At 36.9% G+C, this 16099-nt stretch overlaps 1 protein-coding gene across 11 annotated transcripts in view; it reads right to left on the bottom strand.

Moving 5' to 3' along the window:
- Positions 1-16099, bottom strand: part of akap9.S (A-kinase anchoring protein 9 S homeolog) — a 109681-nt gene that overhangs the window by 76773 nt on the left and 16809 nt on the right. For 6 of the 11 annotated variants that reach the window (XM_018269157.2, XM_018269160.2, XM_018269163.2 and 3 more), the window contains 10 exons: positions 10811-10864; positions 10217-10390; positions 7499-7654; positions 6898-7095; positions 4085-6484; positions 2934-3147; positions 2235-2314; positions 2014-2137; positions 730-812; positions 65-158 (listed from right to left, as the gene is read on the bottom strand). In XM_018269157.2, the coding sequence (XP_018124646.1) occupies positions 65-158; positions 730-812; positions 2014-2137; positions 2235-2314; positions 2934-3147; positions 4085-6484; positions 6898-7095; positions 7499-7654; positions 10217-10390; positions 10811-10864 (3577 nt within the window). The remainder of the gene's footprint in view (positions 1-64; positions 159-729; positions 813-2013; positions 2138-2234; positions 2315-2933; positions 3148-4084; positions 6485-6897; positions 7096-7498; positions 7655-10216; positions 10391-10810; positions 10865-16099) is intronic. The other 5 variants (XM_018269159.2, XM_018269170.2, XM_018269166.2 and 2 more) reach the window with 2 other exon arrangements.

The following is a 16099-nucleotide window of genomic DNA, read 5'->3' as shown; positions in this document are numbered from 1 at the left end:
GTACATCAACTGGAAAAAAAAACTATTTTACATTTGAACTCACAAAACTATTTTTTTTATTTACCAGCAATGCTTGCAAATGGAGAATGTTTGGTAGTCAATCTCTGTGTACTGGTAGTTACATCCAGGTCATCACTGAAGGTTTGTGTCTTCTCAATCTGATAACATTAGAATATATTTATTTGTAATGTACCACCTATTTTTTATATATTTAATTTAATTCTTAACTGAATAGAAAACGTCACTGTATAGATCATTTCTGTTTTCCATCTTTTTCTTTTTGAATATGTAGAGTAAATATTAGGATTAAATGACTAGTGAGTCATTACAATAAGAGCAAACTGACGTTTGTGGAAAATTATTCATGTAACAGCTAAATATTCCTTGTTTTAACGAACACAAGACTTATGTTCCTCACATCAGGTGAACACCTACACATACATTTTAACTCTGCAGGTGCCTGAGCTGTGACACATTTCAATGCACCCTTAATTACAGTCCATTCATGAACAGCATATTCATATGTGTCATTCAGAAATGAAGGGACACAAATAATGGGATACAAAAATATTTTTTCTTCTTTCACTTGTACATAACTGTGTGCTTATAGGACATGTCTGGATTAGATTCAACTGATATAGGTTATAATTGCACAGCTGTTATTGGAGATTTTTTTTTGTTTGTAACAAATTAAGTGTATGGAGTGCCAGTGTAGGTGCCTTTTCTTACCTCCAAGTTACTGTAAGAGTTGGTTGTCTGCTTATATTCTTTTAGGAAGCTTTCCAGAAAATTTGTCATTTCTGCATATTTAGCTATAATAAAAATGTTTAATAGTGTTCAGTGATAGGCTTAACACAGGTAATAGTAATAGTAATATGTAATAGTTTAAAATTGTTTAACAAAATATTACTTTTTAATCAATTAATGTGGCTTCAGGATTTTTTTTTTATATTAAAATGTTACGAGCATAGTGCATTTGCAACCATTTGCATTTGCAGTGAAAAGGTTAGAAAAGTCCAAATTATAAATATGTAATTCAGTACATCTTTTTCCCTACTATTAAAATAGTTTAATGTCTATCCCTATCACATGTCTACATGACTCCTGCTGGCAATTGCAGGGCCATGATTTGCAATATCATGTCAAATTATAACATCACACAACTCCTTAAGATAAGCACATTAAAACTGCTAATAAGTAGGGATGCACCGAAAACAGGATTTGGTTCGGGATTCAGTCCAGGATTCTGGCTTTTTCAGCAGGATTCGGATTTGGCTAAATCCTTCTGCCGGCCGAACCGAATCCTAATTTGCAGGGAGGGAAATCTTGTGACTTTTTGTCAAAAACAAGGAAGTAAAACATGTTTTCCCCTTCCCACCCCTAATTTGCATATGCAAATTAAAATTCGGATTTGGTTCAGCATTCGGCCGAATCCAAAATAGTTGATTCGGTGCATCGCTACAAATAAGCCTTTGACATAGTAAAAAGTTATCCATATACCACATCTATTACTATCAGTGTAGCTAGCCAAAAGTTCCAAAGGTTGCAAAGTAAGACTCCTTCCACTCAAAAAGGCAATTACCAACAAGTGGTGCCGAAAGAGAAAAGTATGTGTGTCAGGTGCCGAGGATGATGTTACACAAATGTTTTTAGTGCTAACAAAAAGTGAGCAACTTTCTTCCCCAAGCACTACAAATATTGCATATTCTGCCGAAGAGTGTACATATATATATATATATATATATATATATATATATATATATATATATATATATATATATATATATGTATATATATGTGTGTGTGTGTGTGTGTATATATATATATATATATATATATATGCTCTCCTATTCTTAATATGATGCATGTTTTGCAACTTTTTTATCTATTACTTATCTATTACTTTCTCAAATTTTTTTAATTTTTTTGCTCATTTATATACCGTCTCACTAGTAGTTCACTGACAATCAACATGCTGTATTATAAACAAACATAAAATACACTAAAGCTTACTTTGCACTTCAGTCAGATGTTGCTCCAAGGCTATAGGACATGAACTTTCTTGTAAAGAGCTTTCCTTGTTTTCTGTTCCATCTGTATTTTCTACCTTTTTCTCCAGGGAATATCTGTTTATGTTCTGAACAGAGAAATCACATATATTTAAAGGAGAAATTTAAAGAGTAAATTGAGAAGTTTATATAAACAGCTACTTGTCTTGTAGACTATAGTCCTACCTCATTAACATGATCTTTTTCAATACTGATCTTCCTAATTAGCAATTCGATTAGGACCTGACACGATTTTGCATCACCACCTGAAAAAACAACAAAAACAACAAAAAAAAACAAATGTAGTCAAAAGCCTCCTCCAAGATGCACTTCAAGGGCAAATTTATTATTCTGCTTAAAACGAAGTTTGCAGAAAAAAATGGTGTAAAAAGATGTGTAAAATACTGTATCACATAGTGTGTGTAATGTGAATGCCAGATATGCCGCCATTATTTTACATTTTTCTCCACGAAAGTCACAAAACTTTTTTTTTTTTTTTATACAGCAAAGCTGTGTGATGTATTATCCTGCCATTTTTTACACGGCATAATAACTATGCTCCCAAATGTTAGTAAAGAGTATAAAACTATAACCAGTACACAAAAGATCTCTAAAAATTGTTTTAGATGTATTTAATGTGGTTCACTGGGTGCTTTAGCCATATTTAACCCATTTCATTATTAATAGATTCTTCTACCCACCTCAGACTGCGGACCTTTGTAGAAAGATGTGTTTAATGCTGCCTGTTCAGATTTCATTGGCCCCAAACATATAAAACTCTCCCTGCTTTTAATTAATACCAAACATTCTGGTATAGAAATGTATGTCCCACTACAACAAGAAAGGCTTTTCCAAGTATCCATTGCTTAAAAATATGTAGAATACCTGTTTGTGGTAATTGGAAGGCTTGTAGTGCTTGCTGATGCACATCTTGCAGCTCTTTAACTTTCAGTTCGTGAATCTCTAGCATCTCCTTCTTAAGACTGCATAGTTCATCCTCTTTTTGCTTTTGCATGTTTTCGTTGATTAATTCTATGTGAGCATTGTGTATCTGAGTAAGACTTATTTGTTGAGCTTCCAACTGAAGCTTCATGTCAGCCTGAGAAAGAAAAAAAACAGAGTGAATAAGCATTCAACTTTATAACATTTCTCGTGGACAACTGAATCTTTGTTTGATTTTCTTCTAGTCATCTGCAGCATCAAGGTAACCATACCGATATCTAATAAATCGAATCATAGTCACCGAACCACAGTAATGTCTTTGGAGGACACAAACATGTATGGACAGCCCCTCCAATGAATGTTTTGTTTCTAGTTTATGAGGTCTTGCAGTTAAAATATGTTAGCAAGGCATTAGTTGATGAGAAGCACAGCAGCTCACAAAAACAAACTGTAAAAAAACGTTACATGGGCAATATAAATCTGTCTTCAACATAAACAAAAGAAAGAAGTCTTGTGCTGAAAATATATTTTCCCTATTCTTTTTATTAAAATATATGTATATAGTCTTGTGTTGGAAATATATTCTGCCTGTTCTTTTAAAAGCATTAATACAGTAAATCACTTTTGAGGATAACTACATTTCCCCTCTATTGTAAGCAGGATAGTTTAACTAGAGATTATGAATAATGTGGTCAGTTAAAGGAGAATCTCCGTTCCCTCAATTACTGCCTGTGTCTCAGCATTAAATGCCTCCTCACACAATTGGTCTGAACAACCAATCTAACTGGAAAATCAAAATACTTTCAATTTCACTGTTCACAACAATCTAGAACAAAAACCACAGATATTTCTTAACAGACCAGACATAAATGTATCCCTAACAAAAGCCTTACTCATTGAACTTGTCCTGAAAACGTAGATATTGCTCCTTTAAATGCAAACAAAGCTAGGGTTCAAAGCTGTCTTTATTGCTTATTCTGGGTCGCATTCAGTAATAAAGAATTACTGGTTCACTGCTAACCAACACTTCTAAAATAAGTAAAGTGATTTAAATTAGTCCAAACCAACATAAGGCATATGCAAAAGATACGTACCAGAGCGTGTTGTTCCTGTTGAAGATAGTCTCTTTCTTTCTCCGTCCTTACTAAGAGAGGAGATTCGGTCTCTACTCTGTGTGACAATTTGTGCAGCCTTTGCATGGGGGACGCCCTCTCTTCCTCAACCTTTGTAACATGGGTTTCAGGAGATAAGTGTGAAAGTGAACAGTTATTTAGATGCTGAATATCCTTATGCTTTTCCACTTCGTTAATCAAATTCTCTTCTGCAAGGGAGATGTCACTCTTGTCGATCTCTTCATTTGACATTATTCCCAATCTATTGTTAAAAGATTTTTTGTCAGATTGAACACTTAGTGTCTCTTTCACGCTTATAACCTTCTCCTGCTTCTGGAGATCAGACAAGGCATTATCTCTTTCTTGGCATAATGATTTCACATGTTCCTTTAGCTGATTAATTTCATTTTGCTTCAACTGCATCTGCTCAGAGAGCTCAAAAAGTTTCAAAGACAATTCGTGCTTATCGCGTTGGGCAATCTCAAGCTTTTCCATTAACTCAGTAGTATCCTTCTCAACAACTTCTCCAGACTCAAGTGCATCTGCTCTGACAAGTTCAGATGTACCAGGAACCTTATGCTTGTTGTCTTGAAATGCAGATGATTTTTCCTCTGCACGAACACCTTTTAACTTTGCCAACTCTTTATTGAGAGAGTTGAGTTTTATTATGTATTCTTCTTCTCTTTTTGTTATCCTATCTTCTAATTGCTCCTTTATCTTTAAAAGACATGCATATTCTTCCTGTAATTCATGGAAGTTGACCTCAAAATTTTTCTCTGCAAATGAAAATGTGTTCTTTTGTCTTTCAATCTCCTCCTTCAATATAATTTCTAATTTATGAAATTGCTTATTCTCTAAAATGAGCTTTTCAATTTCATTTCTTAACTCAGGGTTTCTGTCATCACCCTGTTCATTGACAGAACCAATAATGTTGTAGTTTTTCAGTGTAGCCTGCAAAGTAGTGTTTTCATCTCTGAGAATTCTATTATCTACCTTCAGAGATACAATCTGCTCATTTAGAGCATCTTTCTCTTTTACCTCTTTTTCAAGCGACTTAATTTTAAGTTGAATCTGAAAGTCTTGTTCTGTGGTTTCCTTTTCCTTTTCTTCCCTTCTGTAAGGTTCCAGTTCTTTCTGAAGTTCATTCATCTGAATCATCATTTCTTCCGATTGGGGATCACCAACTGATTGCAGTAGGTCTTTCAACTTTGAAATTTCCAGCATTAAATTGTTCTGTTTTGTTACTAAACTATCTTTTTCAGATTGCATTGTGCTAATAGTCTCGTCCATTTCCTGTTGCATCTTAGCAAGTTGTTGCCTAAATTGTGTATCTAGATTTTGTTTTAGGTTCTCAATGTTAACTGAATGCTCTCGAGTTAAATCTTCTCTAAGTTTTGAGAGTTCCTCTTCTTGGCTGAACAAAAAATGTGTCCTAAGCTTCTCCAATTCAGCTTCTTGAGATTCAGCCATTCTATCTAAAACAGCATCCTTTTCCCTCTCTAACATATCAAGCTTAATTTTGTAATTTGTTATTTCATCTTCATGTTTGGTTTCCAACTCTTTCCTATATGCATGCGCAGCTGCCAACTCTGCTTTCAGATCATCAGTTGTGACAAGTAAACTGCTAGCTTCACTGAGTTTGCTTTCTTTTTCTGTTATGCTTTCTTTTGCTTTTACAATCTGTTCATGAGCCAGACTCAGATCCTGCAACAAGTCTTTGATTTGCCCTTGTAACAGAGATTTCTCAGATGATACAACGTTAAGTTGCAAGGAATAATCTTCCTTCATTTTACTTTGCTGTTCCTTAGAATGTTGCAATTCGGCATTTAATTGGTTTATTGTAACACGAAGTTCACGGATTTCTTCATTGGTTATACTAACTGTTGACTGGGTAGAAATACTATCTAATTCTGCTTTATGCTGTGCAAGAAGCTTCTCAATCTCAGATGCATGTTGCTTGACTAACTCCTGTTTCATCTGCACTATCTGTTGACCATACATTTCATCTAGTTCTGCCCGAAGCTGTTCTAGCTTTCTTCCTGTTTCCAGCTCCATCCGTTGCACTATGTCTGCCTCAAATTGAGTACCTTTATAATGTTTTTTCTGTAGTACTTCCACTGTACCCATTAACTGTTTTATTTCTTCGGAAGACTGCCTTTCCCTCTGTTTGGAAGTGTTGAAGTCTTCGGTTAAGTTATTTATTTCCTGATTTTTTTTTACTAACTCTTGTCTCAGTTCTTCAGCTGATTTTTCAAACATTGATATTCTTTCTGATAGCTGACTGGATTTTCTTTCTTCCTCCTCTAATGTTATTTTCATGTTATCAATGAACACATCTTTTTCCTTTAGTTTGCTTTCATACAACAGTTCCAGTTCGTTAAGCTAATGAAACAGAAAACAGCTTGGATAAAGTAACACCACAAATATATAAAGGAAATGTTCACTGTGTCAACAACTTAGTTTTCCTTTATAAAGAGGCAACACCTACAAAAGTGATCAAATTAAAATCTGAGAATTAATTTATTCTTGATCTGATAAGAGGCCCTAAACTTGATCTTTTAGTATCAACTCACCCTCCAACTATATTTTTAACTTTTGTCCTGGCAATGTATGTCCTAACTAATCAAGTAAGAAGTTACTGCAGAAAAATACATGCTAAATGCTATGGCAAGAAACAGTACTACTGGAGGGAAAGGTATAAATTGAACTTAATAAACAGAATTAATGTATACATTACTTCACTGAGGAAGAGTTTAAGGAACTCTACTTAATAAAATGTATGCTATTTTACAAACCTGTTCCATATCCTGAATCTTGGCCTGCAAGGATACATTATACGCTTTGTAGCTTTCATTATCTTTCTGAAACAGTTTTAGCTGGCTCTCTTGTTCTTCCAGCTGCTGCTGATAAGTGAGTATTTGATGCTTGGACTGAAGAAGATCCGCTGCTGTACTTGTATGACTACTGTTTCTAAGCGCTTCACCTGCCTGTAACTGTATATAACACACAATACAATTAGAATGTATAAGCAACAAATACATTATTTTACATTTTTAATTCGATTTTGGAGCAGTTCTTATGCCAATTCTGTCAATAATCTGACCACATATTGTGGGTGCAAATGCAATGCCTAATCAACAAATCTACTGTTTAGCGTGGTTATAAGGCAGAAAGTTTTGGTCCCGTACATGACATAATTGGCTGCCAAATTGGCCAAGAAAGGACACATTAGTTGCTGATGCCTAATAACCAAATACTAATGCCTTTAGCAAAATTTCCTCACCTTGTTCATGCAACACATAAGTGCAACTGGAATCAATGACTGTAACTACATAATACATCGCTGCTGTTTCTGGATGCAGGAAAGTATAGAAAAGTGAGAAGGAAGTTTCTTACATGCTGAAACTGAATCTTTAATTTTTGGCTTTGTTCGGTAAGTTCAAGAAACTCTTTCATTATCTCATCCTTTTCCTTTCTTGCTTGTTGGAGGTTTGTAGTAAGTTGAGTGATGATTTCATCTCTTTGCTTTATTGCCATTTCAAACTCTTGAAGCTGCAAAATAAAGAAAAAGGAGGAACATTTACAATATTCCTTACATTAAAAGATTATCAGTTCTCTTTCTGAATGCTATAACTGCAGCTGACAAAAGTTGTGCCAGATTCCAGTTATTTTTTGGAAAGGTAATGCATTAATACATAATTTTATATGAAATTGAACAGGAAACTAGAACTCTTGAAAATAGATGTGAAAAATGAGTGATGAATTTTATCATTTGGCAAAATAAAAGTATTCTGTGCTTCAAAAGCTTCTCATATTCTTTTACCTTAGAATAATAAAAAAATGCTGGTTCTCTTTAGGGCTCGTTTTGCTCAGACCACAAAGTGTTCTGCTGCTGTGCGTGTATGGCAGAGATAGGAACAGTATGGGTAAATGACTCTTGTGGGTCTGAACATGCAATGTAAATGAATGCTTGATGCAAAAATAATAGCTCAAGCCATATTTTTCAACTTATCTGTTGGTTTCTTTTGTCTGAAGAGGGGTAAGTGGGAGGATTGGGTGGATGAGAGGTGTATTTTGGGTAGGGGTAAGAAAATAAGCAATAAAAGCATGATCAGTTTAGTGAACTCCGTCATGTCCCTATACAAGACGAAAAAGGAAAAAAGAACAAAATATATATTTAAAAAATTTAGTAACGTTCAGTAGATAATACTACTCATCTAAGAATACTGTCACCCTACATAACAGAAAAAAACATTTCTAGAGCACAACATCGTACGAGCAAAACATGACAAGTCACACTAATCTACACACAACTTACAAATGTGCCTAAGGAGTACGAATGCATTAGCTCACCATAAAACTTCCTGCCATTTGAGTAGATAGGTGGCACACAGTTTTCCTGATGTGCAACTTGACATGAGAGGAAAATACAATTAAGAAGGAAGTATCAATAAATAATCGAGGTAACAGCAAACTATAACCCACACAGTAAAATGCATCTAAAAAAATGGTGATAATCCAGTGTATCACATACTAATCACTGCACATAAAGGACGTCTTGCGCACAAATGAGTGCAAAGTCAATGAACAGTTACAGACACCAAACGTTTGCTTGATTTTAAAGTGGACCTGTCACCCAGAAGCAAGAAAAGTCATTTTCAAATTGAGCTGTCAATCAAATATTGTCTGCCCCTTGTCTGCCCCTCCTCTATGCCTTAGGCATATAGGCGGGGCAGACAATTACTTTCACTTTCCATTCAGCACTTCCTAGATGTCACTGCTCTCCACATTCCCCCTCTCTCTTCAACGTTTAATTGTGTAACCAGTGCATTGGGGTTGGACATGAGGTCCCCCATTCTGGTGCACAAACAATATTTTGAGATGATACAAGACTTGCCTTAATAATAGTGCCCATAAAATGGCTCCTGCCTGCTTGCTATAATCATGAATTCCCAGACTGAAGGAAAACAAATATATATATATATATATATATGCCCCTTGTCTGCCCCTCCTCTATGCCTTAGGCATATAGGCGGGGCAGACAATTACTTTCACTTTCCATTCAGCACTTCCTAGATGTCACTGCTCTCCACATTCCCCCTCTCTCTTCAACGTTTAATTGTGTAACCAGTGCATTGGGGTTGGACATGAGGTCCCCCATTCTGGTGCACAAACAATATTTTGAGATGATACAAGACTTGCCTTAATAATAGTGCCCATAAAATGGCTCCTGCCTGCTTGCTATAATCATGAATTCCCAGACTGAAGGAAACAAATATATATATATATATATATATATATATATATATATATATATATATATATATATATATATATATCTACTCCATGCATAAACTTGTTATTGTGGAGGAGAAATTCAAAAGCACCCAACTTCTACGTAACATCAGAATCAAGCACACCAGGCTGGATAGAATATTAAAGATTAACAGCGGATCTTTAATTGAATGTGACCCTGAAGCGTGCAGTGTACAGTTCACTTGTTGGGAAAGAATGACTTGATTTAGTGATGGCTTAGATGTCACCATGCTCAAAAAATTGATTTATAAATATGAAAGAATATACACACACACAAACAGTAAGAAAACATGGGTGGCAATAATAGATTCCAGCATTTCTCTGCAAGCAGAAAGAAAAATTCACTCATGGTGCCACTTCAGCAGAGATGACACTATGGTATCTGCCATGTAACTTTGCCATTTGGATGGGATCTTTCCAAAGAAATCTCTTATACCTAACTCATCCATGTCAGGTTTTCCCTTTTTATGAAATGAAATTGCACTAATGCACTGCTAAAACCATGGGTCCAGCTAAGGTTTACTTCTAAATTCAGAATGATCAATGAGGCAAAGTTACTGCTTTATTATATGCCATTTTTACATGCAACATTTGCATTCTGTAGAGGCTGAAGTAAAAGAAAATCATGGAATTACTGGTTAAAGCAAGAACGAGTTAAAACCAAAGTGGGGGTGATTTTACTAGTGTAATGACCGTATACTATATACTATATACAATATACAATACTATATACAATATACTAGATGTAAATATTAAAATAAGATATACGAGATATCATGCAAAACAAAGTCTACGTACCTGCTGCAGTCCTTGTGTACCGCAGGCTGCCCTCATTTCCTCCAGCTCTTTGTTCAGCTCTTCAATTTCTTGCTGCTTTCCAGCCAGTTCATCCTCCATCACCTCCAGCTTTGTCAGAGAGCTGCACGTGCCGTGCTCGGAGAAAGTTTCTTGCACTTCGAATTCTTCTTCTTCCTGTAACAATCCAATGAAGTTGATAATGAAGTCAGCTCTAGGATTCTAAAAAGTCCAAGTGCTCTTCTCTAGACCCACCACCACTACTTTTCTCACATTAGAATATCAGGTGGAGCGGAGCAAGCTTACTGCCATGTCAACAGGCTCTGTTGTTGAGATAATTTGCTCTACAAGAGCCCTGACACATTTCCACCAAATACTTAATTATAACAGGGCAAGACTGATAACTTGCTGGTGTTATGCAAAAGAAGTGAAAGATACGGCGGAGAAGCAGAAATCAGCACTGCATAACGCATGTTTGTTATAAGGAAAGTTCTTTTGTTATATACCCTGGTTGTTCTCGCAGAAGTGAAAGGGTTACAGAATGTCAGGCATGTTGGGTTAGTGATAGAGCAAAATGCTTCTAATATCATACTGTACCCTCACAAGGTCTGCTGTACTTTTTGCTGTCGGAAGAAAACTGGCACCATTTACCTGCAGCAAAAAATAATTTCAGCACTGTTGTTAACATGCATTGCTAAATGCAACACCGACTTGGGAACATAACTCATACTTTCTATGTAAAACTGCATGATAAATAAAAAAAAAAAAGTTAAAAAAAAGGAGAATGGACTATTTCTGTTTCTCATAATGGTAACTGAGGGTAGGATGCTTCACCACTGGGCTCTTTGCAAATCATTTACTTGCTTTTACATTTGCATTTTAAAAACAAATTTTTATTAGCTTTAGAGCTTTATTAGAGCGTCATCTTACATTTTTAAATATAAAATGCATTTATTATAGATTAAAAACTGGGCATTGCAAAAGAATTCCGAGCACTTTCATACACAGAACCATTTATTAAAACTTTTCTGAATATTTTCCAGGCAGTTAGGAAAGTTTTAAAGGGATTGTATCAATTCATTACAATGTGTTTGACCACTCGTTAGAGATTAATAAAAAAAAAACAACAGAAACAAAAATAATTTTTTGTGGGATTATTTTAAACATTTAGTCAGGATATCAGGTTCCATAACAAAGGTACAGTTTGACATGAAATTGTATGTAGCTACATTAATAAAAGATCTATAGTAGAAAGTTTTTTTTGCCTATACCACATTCTTATAGGGCACTTGTTGAGCAAAAATATTATCCCCCAACCAAAGGTGTGGGCTAATATAGAGCCAAAAACTCTATATATTAGGTTGGGGGTAACAGTCATTTTTTAGAAAAAATAATTGTCCCCTGCACCAACAAGACACTCGTACATGCAACTGACCACGTAAGTCAGAGCGCATGCGAAAATTTGCTTCTGATTTCACATGCATGTGCATAATGAGCATGTTGTGGCATTTGCTCATTATGCCCATGTATGTGCCCCAACATGGCCGTTCCTGGAGCAGGTGGACCGACAGGTGCCCATTAAAGGAGAAGGAAAGGCTAAAATTAAGTAAGCTTTATCAGAAAGGTCTATATAAATACCCTGGCAAGCAATTTTTTTTTAAATTATGGGTGGCCTGGCTACCAAGTTTTTTTTTTAACTTAAAGAAGGGGGGGTGCCCAGGCCATCAATTTTTTCTACTTGCAGGGGGGCCCCTGATCACTAATGTTTTTTTATAACTTGTGTGGGGGGCAGACCATCAATTTTTTTTTACTTGCAGGGGGCCCCATGATCACCAATGGCTTTTTATATCTTAGGGGGCTTAACGTTTTAGCTCCGATATCTGCATGGCCTTTTTACAGGGTGGTCAAGATATGGGGTGGGCCCCAGAAAATGTTGCTGTAAAGGGCCCCCTGATTTCTGAAGGCGGCCCTGGATCACACAATAATTCCAAAACAAGTAAAGCCCTTTCCAAGCAGGGGGTTAATTAGGGTTGCCACTTGGCTTGGTCGGTAAAAATGATGGTTGATCCCAATGTTATTAATAGGGATAAAAGATAAATATATAGGAAGGCCGGTATTTTTTTCCAAAAAAGGTGGCAACCCTAGGGTTGATGTGCAACCAGTACAAACTTAAATGATCTTATCTGATATTATAGCTAATGCCAGAGTAATATGCAGGCAGGCCTGATGAGTTTTGCTCATGAATTCTACATTCGACTTCTCTGCTTCTACAGCTAATGGCAACTAATCACTTGGAATCTTTCAAATGTGACGGCAGTGATGCTCAGGTGTGAATGAATTGAATAAAGTAGCATTGTGCTTTCATTTGCTTTATACTTGCAGGCTCCTTGGAAACAGGTCCACTAAAAAAAGAATAACATTCATGGAACCAGTGTTCAGGAACCAGCCCCAGACTTTATTTACTGTTACAATTATATTTGTTACAAATATGTTCGTTTGCTTCAATTTTGTAGCAAAGCATGCTCACTTTCATAAACTAATACAAATAAAATCTATTTTATGGAGACCCTTAACAGGCCCCTGTTTTCATGTTGGGGTACTTGGGACAATTTCAGCAAAGAGAAAATTATCACCAGATTTTTCCATAAATGTGTGTAAACCGATCAGTTTGTAAGATTATTGGCTTCCACAATTAGAATACTGAAGAGCTCTAACATACTACTGGCTTGAATGTGACTACAGGGATCAGTTATCCAGAAACCTGTTATCCAGAAAGTTCTGAATTACGGAAAGGGCAGGCTGTCTCCCATAGATTATATTTGATCCAAATAATCCAAATTTTTCTCTGTAATAATAAGACAGTACCTGATCCAAACTAAGATAATTATTCCTTATTGTAAGCAGAATTGGCCCTTTGCACTTATTTAATGTTTTCATGATTTTCTAGTAGACTTAAAGTATGAAAATCCAAATTACGGAAAAACCCATTATCCGGAAAGCCCCAGGTCCTGAGCATTCTGGATAACAGGTCCCATACCTGTACTTTGTATCAACATGGGGCAACTGGCTACAACAGCAAAGCAAGTCCACCTAATCCCCCCAGAGGGATTAATTTTCCCCTTTATGTATATGGTGCCAACATAATCCACAGCCATACATCATTAAAGGAAAACAATGTAAGTCTCTATAAAGATAAATTACATATATCAGCCCATGTGTAAAAACCAGCTTCATCTAAATAAAACGACCATAAATATATACATACACAGTATGTGCCATTGGGTAATCCTAAATTGAAAATTGCCATTTTAAGAAATAAGTTCTGCCCCCTGGGATTCTATGATTCATGGTACACACAAACAAACCATACATGTTAGGTCACATGAGCCAATTACTGGATTTGCTTCCACACTTCTTCCTGTTACATTGAGAGCTGCAGTATTTCTGGTTAGGTGATCTCTGAGGCAGCACAGAAAATATCATAAACTAGAAGCTCAAGGGAAAACCTGTAAGGGCAGACACAGACAAGACGGTTCGGGGAGATTTAGTTGCCCGGCAACTAATCTCCCCGAACTGCCTCCCCGCTTGCTAGAATCGAAATCAACAGCGGGATGGCACTCGGAACAATTCGTTTTCTGAAATTGCCTCACGAGGAAACGTTGGGTGTCTTAGGAAAATGAACAACTCCGAGTGCCATCCCGCCGGCGATTTCGATTCTATCCAACGGGCGGCAGTTCAAGGAGATTAGTTGCCCGAATAGAGGCAATTTGTCGCCATGCAACTAATCTTCTTGTCTGTTTCTGCCCTAAAAGGCCAATATTTACAGATATCTATATTGCAGTTGGTAAGATTATTAAATAGGCCACTTAATATGATATAAACTATCAAGTTGGTTAGATACTCATGCTGGGGGTAGATTTAATATCAGACCCTGGCCTAGTGGAACTTCCAATCTGAGATCTCACACTATGTACTTTTGAAGTATGGGCAATTTTATCAGAACCAGTTTACCCCTTTGCATGTTTTTGGTATCTAGGAAAAAAACTGGCAGCTGGGAGTGTGTCTGCATCAGGGCCTGCCTCCATCTCCAAATGGACTCATGGAGTCTGTGGGTATGCATGCTGTAAGCCACAGTATCCATAAGGAGTTTGATTGATTGTACACAAGGGCTGGGAGCCTGGTTACATATCTTGCAACTAGGTCTGTGTTTCTTTAGTCCCATTTTTAAAATGCACACAAGCATGGGAAGAACATGGTTAGAGGGATGGAAGACTAGAATTATGAGGGGAGACTGTCAAGGTTGGGGTTGTTTTCTCTGGAAAAAATGCGCTTGCGAGGGGACATGATTACACTTTACAAGTACAAATAGCAGGGGACCATTTTACCCATAAAGAGGATCACAGTACCAGAGGCCACCCCTTCAGACTAGAAAAAAAAGAACTTTCATTTGAAGCAATGTAGGTAGTTCTTCACAGTCAGGACAGTGAGGTTGTGGAATGCACTGCCGAGTGATGTTGCGATGGCTGATTCTGCCTTTAAAAATGTCTTGGATGATTTCTCGGACAGACATAATATCAAAGGCTATTGTACTACTAAACTCTATAGTTAGTATAGATAAAGGTATATATAATTTATGTGTGAAAAATATGGAGGGGTGTGTGTATGGATGCTGAGTTTTCATTTGAAGGGGTTGAACTTGATTGACTTTGTTTTTTTTTTCAAAAAAAGCTTCTTGGCCTGGAAACACACCTAGGACTCCATTGCTGCAAGGTTATCCACTGCACCACTATGTTGCCTTCTTCACCCAAATCAAGGAAATTACTTCACTCCACACTTCACTCCACACTCTAATAATAAAACTATGACTTGGATTAGCAATCTAAATATACATGGCCAAACTGTACAACATCCTAAGGTTTCCCCCAGCAACTGCCAGAAGCTGCCTCTCTCACCTCTATGCATTGGCTGAGGCTACTCACACAGCAGGCTGTTCAATGTGTGCCAACTTGAGTATGACAGTTGCTGATAGCAGATGTTTGGAAAGCCTGAAGTGGCTCCAAATGCAACTCCAGGCTAATCTGTGTCTCGGCTTCAAACTGAAGCCGATGTGAACTTCTTTCCAAGACAGAGAGAAAGTCCCCAGTTGAAATATTATTTTAAAAAGCCTAATTACTTGTGTGGCTTCACCAATCATTCAAGTGACTAAATTGTTTCTTATCTTATCAAAAATACACATTTTCTTTATCAAAAAGAGTGTGGTGGATGGGGAACAACCAGGAGGATACTAAGGGCAGGGGCACACGGGCAGATTCGGGGAGATTTAGTTGCCTGGCGACTAATTGCCTCTTCTTCTGGGTGACAATCTCCCGGGAACTGCCTTCTGCCTGCTAAAATTAAAAATCGCCTGCGTCAATGCACTCGCAGCGCTTCGATTTTCCGAAGTCCGAAGATCGGAAATCAGAGTGCCATTGCGCTGGCGATTTGTCATTATAGCCGGTGGAAGGCAGGGGGGAAGGCAGTTCGGGGAGATTGTCGATTAGTCAGCAGGCAACTAAATCTCCCGAATCTGCCCGTGTGCCCCTGCCCTAAAACAAAGGAATCAGGCTGCGTGAGAGCAAGGAAGAGTGATTGTGCAGCCTTTTCTCAACTATCCACAAAGACCATCCCAGAATAAAAAAAATATTTATCCTGGTAAACATGGTTCCTGTAAGTTCAAGTGAACATTACAGTTGCTTCTGAGGAAAGCCACCAGCACTTCTGTATTTGCACTTTATTCTTACAGTGATTAACTGGTAACCAATTGTTTACTTTACAACAAAACCATCACTGCTGTGTAAATTCTATGCTGACTCACTCCAGGGAAGCACAAAATATGTCAGCACAACT

This window comes from Xenopus laevis, chromosome 6S (genome assembly GCF_017654675.1).
Source record: "Xenopus laevis strain J_2021 chromosome 6S, Xenopus_laevis_v10.1, whole genome shotgun sequence".
Taxonomy (NCBI): Eukaryota; Metazoa; Chordata; class Amphibia; order Anura; family Pipidae; genus Xenopus; species Xenopus laevis.
This window is presented reverse-complemented; position numbering and strand designations above follow the sequence as displayed.